At 40.7% G+C, this 8,452-nt stretch overlaps 1 protein-coding gene across 2 annotated transcripts; it reads left to right on the forward strand.

The window, feature by feature from the left end:
* Positions 1-1,664: 1,664 nt before the first annotated feature.
* Positions 1,665-8,203, forward strand: LOC136485714 (putative disease resistance protein RGA3). Of its 2 annotated transcripts, XR_010766528.1 has the most exons (4): positions 1,665-1,911; positions 2,269-3,442; positions 5,584-7,647; positions 7,840-8,203. XR_010766528.1 is itself a non-coding variant. In XM_066482557.1 (3 exons), exons 2-3 carry the CDS (start codon positions 2,285-2,287, stop codon positions 7,897-7,899), a joined length of 1,218 nt encoding a protein of 405 aa, XP_066338654.1. In that variant the 5' UTR covers positions 1,665-1,911; positions 2,269-2,284; the 3' UTR covers positions 7,900-8,203. The 2 variants fall into 2 exon arrangements, 1 of the variants encoding a protein (XP_066338654.1); XM_066482557.1 differs by lacking the exon at positions 5,584-7,647.
* The last annotated feature ends 249 nt before the right edge of the window (positions 8,204-8,452 follow it).

Consider the following 8,452-nt stretch of genomic DNA (forward strand, 5'->3'; position numbering starts at 1 on the left):
TTCCCTGGAGTTTTCTCGGATGCAAGGGAGAGGGTGGAGCAGGTTCCCGTCGTGTCTGAAGCTGAGATGGGGTGACGCGTCGAGGGCATCCCCCCAACATTCTATATTTTATTAACACCATCTTCACACTTTTTTAACCAGCGGTCCTAATTTACCCTCTTAAGTACCATGACTGCATAAATACTCATTTAAAATCTACACCATGTTATTTAAGGTAAGTGATAGCGGCAGAAGGGAGATCTAGGATGAATAGCAGTGCTAACCTCAAGAAGATACAAATATTTAAGCCTCATATTGACTATTTGCTACAAATGAATCTCACAGGGCTGGAAGATATAGCCACTTATGGTTTGCACTAACCTCCCAACTTCCGACGTTGTTTGAATATTCTTATAAAAAAATTATATGTTGTCAAATGTATTAGATAAAACATATAAATAAATATATATAAAGTACGTAATAACTTATATAAATTATATATAGTGGTCATTAATAATTTTAGATAATTGGTTAGCACTAAGGAATTTTATAAATTACATATATGATTCACTAAGGAATTATTTTTACATGTTTGTTGAAAACATAACATATATATTTATTTGTTATGCATGCATGTGTACTTGATCTATATGATGCCACAACATGCACGTGTACTTTAATCAGATTTTATTATATTAATATTAATCTTATATCCATCATAACTTGGATGCTGGAGGACTATATATATTGGTTTTGTGCTTGCTTTCAACGGCTTTCTATTGCACAGCCTCAATATATAAACCTGTCCCAGATTCGTAGATTAGTGACGCGTTTAAATAGTCATCAGAGAAGAAAGAAACACGTCACTTATATTGCATCTCTGATGCTGTGTTCTGTCCACTACAAATAAATCTGAATAAACACGTGCCTATGTAAATAGAGCAAATAGAGATTGACAGTCCGGACTTAACTCTCCATTTCACTGGATTTGATATTTTTTGGGTCCAAAGTCGATTCATTTTGGTGGAAACGAGTCTTTGGTACCCATCCTTGATATCAGTGATGCATCTAGCTAGTTGAAATGGCTCACTGATATTTGTAACGCATTTTGTTTCTTGGTCATGGACGACACCTAATTAGTAACGTGTTTTGCTTACCTGCGTTGCTGATCTTATATTAGTGACGCGTTTCAATTCTATGTCACTGATTATGGTGTGTCCTTTGTCCTGTTTTGACATAGTGTTGGCTGTGCTGCCCATTATATTTTCACTTGGTGGCATTCCTGTACGCATGGTAATTTTTTTTAAGATCTCTGTGAATACATTTGTACGGTTGCTCATACATATTTTCTCCTGGATGCTTGCTCCATGTGTCCAAAGGAGTCCATCCAAAACATGCTAGTATGTAGTACGTGCTGACAGTTGCACGTAACTAATGTGTTGGTGCTGAGACGGCCATCATGAATTTACATTGTGCAAGGACACTAGGAGTAACGTAGCTGCAGCTATATGGGTCTGCCAAGGAGAGTACTACCAAGGAGTAGTTGCAATGCTCGGGGAGTCAATGACTATGGACGACCAGCAATAATGTTGGAGACCGGCCGGACGGCTTCAATCCATCAACCAAACCCTGACATGGGGGCAGTCGTCCTTTCCTCTGCCTCCGCCAGCAGTTCACACACACGATGCTGGCCCTGCCCCCAGACCAAACGAAGACCCATTATAATTGCTAGCAGCTAGCGTAGCGCTACCATCACTATACAAACAACCCCCGACCTCCTCGGCTCATGCATCATTCACCACAAAATTGTTAGTTAGAGCTGCTGCTTCTGCTTAACCAAGGGCCGCCCATCAATCCGATCCGATCCTTTTATTTCTTTGTAGCAGAGGAGAGGAGACTACTACCTGTAAGGCGGATCTACTGAGAAGCAAGGTGTGTGTACACAGCTTCGTTCCATCTGCTCCGATCCCTCTATTTATCTATAGTGATGATGATGATGAGCTCTATCCATCTTGATTTGTTCTCCAAATTATATTTAGCTTGCTTTGCTTGGCCGATGGCTCCACAGTGTAGTTCCTGCCTACACAATTTAGCAGTATTTTTTTTTTCGGTGGTGGTGTTAATTTGCCTTCCTCTTCCCTCTATGGGACGCACGATTTGTACCTAGCCCCTTGTTCTGCTTAACATAAAGCCTTGGTTTGATTACTTACCTTCAGTACCAAGGGCCGGCGCCCGGCAGATATCCCAGATCCATCTAATGCATGTCTGATGATTTACTTGCTCATGTAGGACTTGCGCTGTAGCCATGGCAGCCGTCTTGGATGCCTTGGCACCCTACGTCAAGAAGCTGTTAACAGACATGGCACAAGAAGAGGTTTCCATGTTGCTGGGCATCTCTGGTGAGATCACCAAGCTGGATGCCAGGATGGAGGACCTTAGAGCCTTTGTCTCGGATGCTGATAGGAGACGGATCACTGACCAGAATGTGCAAAGATGGGTTAGTAAGCTGAAGGATGCTATGTACGATGCCACCAACATCTTGGAGCTTTGTCAGCTCGAGGCCCATGAGCGCAGGGAACTGGAAGAAGGTGGCAGCAGCAGGGAGCAGAATCTTGTAGCTTGTTGCCAGCCACTTCTGATGTGCCTATGGAACCCCATCGCCACACTCATCACGTGCGGGAATGCAGAGAAGATACAAGATTTCTTCCAGCGACTCCTCTTCTTCCTACAGAATCCCGTGTTCACCCATGAGATAGGCAGCCGCATTATGGAGCTCAACCAGCGGTTGGACGAAATCCACAAGGAAGCGGACAAGTATAGGTTCAACATGAACCTCGGTCCCAACCCGGAGCCAAGGAAGCTAACTGCTGCTGAGTTCTCTAGCTATAGGACAAGTTCACAGGTCGACGAGTCAGCCATAGTTGGAGAACAGATAGAGAGGGATACAAGGGAGCTCATCCAGGTGCTAACCGCAGAAGATAATCACAACCTCATCAAGGTCGTGTCTATCATTGGTGCAGGCGGCATGGGTAAGACAACCCTTGCCCAAAAGATCTTCAATGATGCAACCATCCAAGAGCACTTCAAATCAAAGATATGGCTAAGCATCACCCAGCAATTCGATGTTGTTGAGCTACTGAGGGCAGCAATCGAAAATGCTGGCGGAAACCATGGTGGGAAGCAAGACAAGAACACGCTGACTGAGACCCTCATCAACACCATATCCACAGGCAGGTTTCTGCTTGTGATGGATGATGTGTGGAGTCATGAGGCTTGGAACCATGTGCTTAGTGTCCCAGTCAGGAATGCCAGCAAGAAACTACCTGGAAGCCGGGTCCTTGTCACTACAAGATCTGCACACCTACCCCAACAGATGCAAGCCCCCCTGCACCAACACTGTGTCAGACCTCTAGAGAATGATGATGCTTGGTCTTTGCTCAAGAAACAGCTGCAGCCTGACCAGGTTAGTCATCTATCCATACTTTATACAACTAGGATATATACTTGATTTATAGAAAGTGTATGGATCATAGTTCCGTTAAATCTAAACATTAGTGCAAGGAACACCAGCTTACTAGAGTAGAAAAAGGAGACCAGTAAAACATGAAAGAAAAAGAAGAATAATAAAATACACGGGTAATAACAAAACTCTAGGCTCAAGTTAGCAATTACTCCCTCCATCCAAAAATTTAGTGCATGGCTAGCTCTTTATGAAGTCTAGCTACTGAAAATGTGATCATATTTAATATCAACAGAAAATATTAACTTCAATTATGACATCAATTTAGTATCATTAGATTTTGTTTAGAAAGAATAAATAAGTATATTTAGAGCAAACCTATTTCAGTTTATAAATGTTCACTATTACTGTAATGATATTTAGAGGCGGTCATTTTGCATTTACGGAGGCAGGCATGACATCTGCCTCCGGCCTATCATCATTCTTAATCAACCATTTTCGATGACGGGCAAACGAGCGCCTTCATAAATCGATTAATGGATGCTCGCATCTGTTAATACCATTTACGGAGATAGGATTTGGAGAATCAGTTCAGCACTAGCACCTCTCTACTACTCCACCACACACTTATTTGTGACTATATATAAGATGCTATCTTTTTATATCAACATTTCATAATCTTATATTGAATATTTTGAATACTAATTGAACTCAAATGGAAAATTTTTAATTATAAAGTTTAAATCTTGTCAAGCAGTTCAACTTTGGTATAGGATATGTCTCCATGTGAGATTGTTTAAAAAAAATCAAAATTTTGAATCTCAAAATATGTGAAATTAAAACAAATATTTGAGACACTAAAAATTTTAAATAAAAAAATTATCAATGGAAAACATGTAGATCAGGTTAGCCCCCTCAATGTTGGTATTAACTATGTAAACATTCGAAATGACTTCAAATAAAAGACTTGGGAATTCTAAATTTTGAATTTCAAAATCTATAAATTTAGAACACATATTTGGGACCCTAAATGACTACAAATAAAAGACTTATAACTACAAAGTTGTAGATTGTATTGAGACTTACAACATTTGTATAGACCATGTCAACATCCAAGATTGTTTGAAAATTTTAAATATAAAATTTCGGAATCTATAAACTTACAATAATATTTTAGGACCCTAAATATTTTCAAATCAAAAACTTTTAAACTACTATTAAGTTGTAGATCACATTCAAGGCAACAATTTTCATATATAAAGTTTATCTTTATACGAGTTCATATGTACAAGTTATGAATTATTTTTGCATGCAACTATTTATAGAGGTGGGCAACTTAAGACACCCACATCTAAAAATTTATTTGTGGAGGCAGTCATCCTAAGTCGACCGCCTTAGTTAATCGATGCTTTTCGGAGGTTGTTGTCTTAGGATGTCCGTCTCCCTAAATGGTTTTCGGAGGCGAGCATTTTTCTGGAGGCCCCATGACCATTTATGGAGGTGGTCGCTAGGTGTGTCCTCCTCTGTTAATCAAAGATCATGTCTCCTAAAATCATTTTACAGTAGTGGATGGTAATTTTAACTATAATTTAGTGAAAGCTAAAATTGTTTCACTTAGAATAAAACCGCCCTCTTTGTTGGAAGTAGGGATTACTAGTAGTTAGAAACTTCCTTATGTGTCCCACAATAATGTTGAAAAAGAGCTAAATCCTAGAACTTCTTTCAAAGAAGCAGAAATATAAGGTCGAGAATTTGGTAGCCTCTATAAAAATATTCACTGGATCTAGCTAGTATGTTTTGTAAAAGCATAACCACATTTTCGTTATACAAAATAGTCTAGAGTAGCACCTTAAATCTGTATATGAACTACAGACCCCTGTGGTTATAAAAAATAACCTAAGTAAGCCTAAATGTTGGTCTGGACTAGACGACACCTATATACTATTATAAACAATAATCTAAGTAGCACTAAAATTTACATCTAAATTATCTACATTTGCATCTAAAGTACTTAATATGTACATAACCTTCATTGTTTTACAAAAGAAGCATGCTGAAATCGTATTATTTGCAAGGAAATGTAATATAAGCAACCTCATCGTTGTTAGAAATAATTAAGATGCTTCAAATTACATGTTTGGCAGGGAGTCAAAAGTGATCAACTGAAAACTATTGGGATGGAAATTCTTGAAAATTGTGATGGCTTACCACTTGCAATTAAAGTGATTGGAGGTCTCTTGAGCACAAGATACCCAAGTGAGCATGAGTGGAAATCTGTTTTGAACAAGCCAGCTTGGTCACTGACCGGACTGCCTCCAGAACTCTACAACCGACTATACTTGAGCTACGAGGACTTGTCTCCCCAGATAAAGCAATGCTTTCTGTACTGCTCACTATTTCCTAAAGGTAAAGAAATCATTGGATACTGGTACTACCGAGAGTTAATAAAGAGGAATCTTATAGAACCTATGGAAGGATATTCTCTCACTGGATACTGGTGCACCATGCACGATGTGGTCCGCACCTTTGCTGAATACATGGCAAGAGAAGAATCACTAGTGGTGGTGGTTGGTAGAGAACAGGCTGCTACTGGTATGCATGTCCGTCGCCTCTCCATAGAACAGACCGTATCAGTACTAGATTGGGGAATTTTGCAAATGAGAGAGTCACTTAGGACATTAATTATAAATTCTAGAGCAAACTTTCATCTTCCTGGTGATTCGCTGAGTAGTTTATCTAGCCTGCGGGTACTGTACATACGGTCTGCTAACTCGGATACCTTGGTTTCCTTTCTATCAAAGCTGAAGCACTTAAGATACCTTCACCTAGATCAAAGCTAGAGCACTTAAGATGAAGTTTCTACTTTACATTAATCTACTTGGCTGTAAGAAATTGGGCCATCTTCCTAGCAAAATCATTAAACTTGTGCATCTTAGATCTCTTGACACCAGTAGTTCAAATATCGGTGCAGTGCCCAAGAGTTTTGGTGGGTTAACAAATCTAAGGTTACTTTATGGGTTCCAAGTACAAATGGACATGGATGCTAGTGGTAGTAGCTGGTGCAGTTTGCAAGAGCTGGCACCTCTTTCTCAGCTTAGAAAGCTTACACTATATGGCCTAGAGAAGGTGCAGGACAGCCGGATGGCTGAAAAGGCCTTGATTAGCAGCAAGCGCCACCTTGGGTATCTAGTGTTGAACTATAGTGCAAGTGGACATACTATAGGGACAGGCGGTGGTGAGGCAGAGCAGCAGCAACAATAGAGTGTGACCGAGGAAGTCTTGGAAAAGCTCTGCCCTCCAACCTGTCTAGAGAATCTTACTCTGAGAGGGGGATACGTTGGTCGCCAGCTACCGAACTGGACGTGTGCTCCAGCGTCGGCGGACTTTAAGAGCCTAATGTATTTGACGCTGGAGAACCTGCCTTGCTGCACCCAGCTCCCTGATGGTCTGTGCTGCCTCCCAAGTTTGGAATTGCTGACCATCGAAGATGCGCCAGCCATCAAGCGTATTGGCCCCCAATTCCAAGCGTGCCGTGGCAGCTAGAGGTTCCGATGCTAGTACATCTGCACCGTTTCCAAAACTGAGAAATCTGCAATTGATTGGGCTACGTGAGTGGGAAGAGTGGGAATGGAACGACTGTGAGGAGCATATGGATGTGGAAACTGCCATAGCCATGCCTTGTCTGGAGAGACTCCAAATCGAAAACTGCAAGTTGAGCGGTCTTCCACCAGGCCTCGCCAGCACCAAGAGGCATACTCTTAGAGAACTATACCTTTACGAGCTCACCAACCTGACACATGTGGAGAACATCCCTTCAGTTGTGAAACTTGACGTGTTTGACTGCCCTGAGCTAAAGAAGATCAGCGGCCCAAAGCTGACACATGTTGCAGAAGATTAGGATCACTCGCTGCCCAAAGCTGGAGGTTCTAGAAGGTGTCCCAGCACTCGACAGCCTTCGACTGGAGGACGCCACCATGGACACGCTTCAGGAATACCTGCGAGCTGTACACCCAAGGCATCTCGAGTTGTATTGCAACAAGAAGCTACACGAATCCTCCTTATCACCAGGTAGCTCTAAATGGAAGAAGATCAGCCATATTGGAAAACGCGACATCAACTGCATCGAAGATTCAGATACAAGTTCGGATGGATATTCAGAGGAAGACTGAGGACAGCACAGCTCCATTGATGATCGCTCATGCACTTAGGTAATAGTAAATCACATTCTTTCACTATGCCGAAAGTTGCTTTCCAGATTATTAATTAGTTGTTGCTTGTACTCCAATTCTGGCATAAGTATGTTTATTATCATCTCTTGTATTTGTAGCTATAATTTTTCTCTCACTTAGTATGTATTTTCAAGTGTCATTATGCAGTGACCGTGTAACTAATGTATGCAGGGATCCAGGATCCTTACGCAGAGCCACATGATGTTAGCTAGCAGTGGCAATTGGGAGTGAGATGTGCTTGGTAGAAGCTCGTCTCCAGCACGCACTCATGCAGTACACATACTCTGTTCGCATACAGACTGTCAACATACTGCCAAATCATGGTTACGGATACCGTCTCCTACACTCTTGTAGTCTTGACCATGTATATTTGTACACTCCACATATATTTTTTGAAGTAATGGACCTATATATTTGCACAAGTAATGGGCCTGAAGTTGTGGATCTTTAGTTGTATCATTATTTTGTGTTACTACAGGATATATATTTGTCACACTTTTCACATGTTCCATTTATGTGTCACAATATAGTACCACTTTTGTAACACTTCACTTGTAACATTAATTTTGTGTTACTAAAATTGTTGTCAGTAACACGTTTTTTATTAAACAAGTGTTTTGTGTTACAATCCTCTTTTGTAACACATAGTTTGTGTTACTATGAAACTTCATGGTAACACATTAACAAATGTGTTACAAGAATATGACACGATATCTATGTTTTGTAGCTGTGGATGGACAGCCATATCAGAAATAAATCTCGTAGATATATATTCAACAAGGCA

The sequence above is a fragment of the Miscanthus floridulus genome, chromosome 10 (assembly GCF_019320115.1).
Source record: "Miscanthus floridulus cultivar M001 chromosome 10, ASM1932011v1, whole genome shotgun sequence".
Lineage (NCBI taxonomy): Eukaryota > Viridiplantae > Streptophyta > Magnoliopsida > Poales > Poaceae > Miscanthus > Miscanthus floridulus.

Excerpts from the sequence above, each read along its gene's own strand:
- LOC136485714 (XM_066482557.1), top strand. The coding sequence starts at position 2,285 with ATGGCAGCCGTCTTGGATGCCTTGGCACCCTACGTCAAGAAGCTGTTA. Across the intron at positions 3,443-7,839 it reads AACAGCTGCAGCCTGACCAG|GGATCCAGGATCCTTACGCA; the intron begins GTTAGTCATCTA and ends TAATGTATGCAG.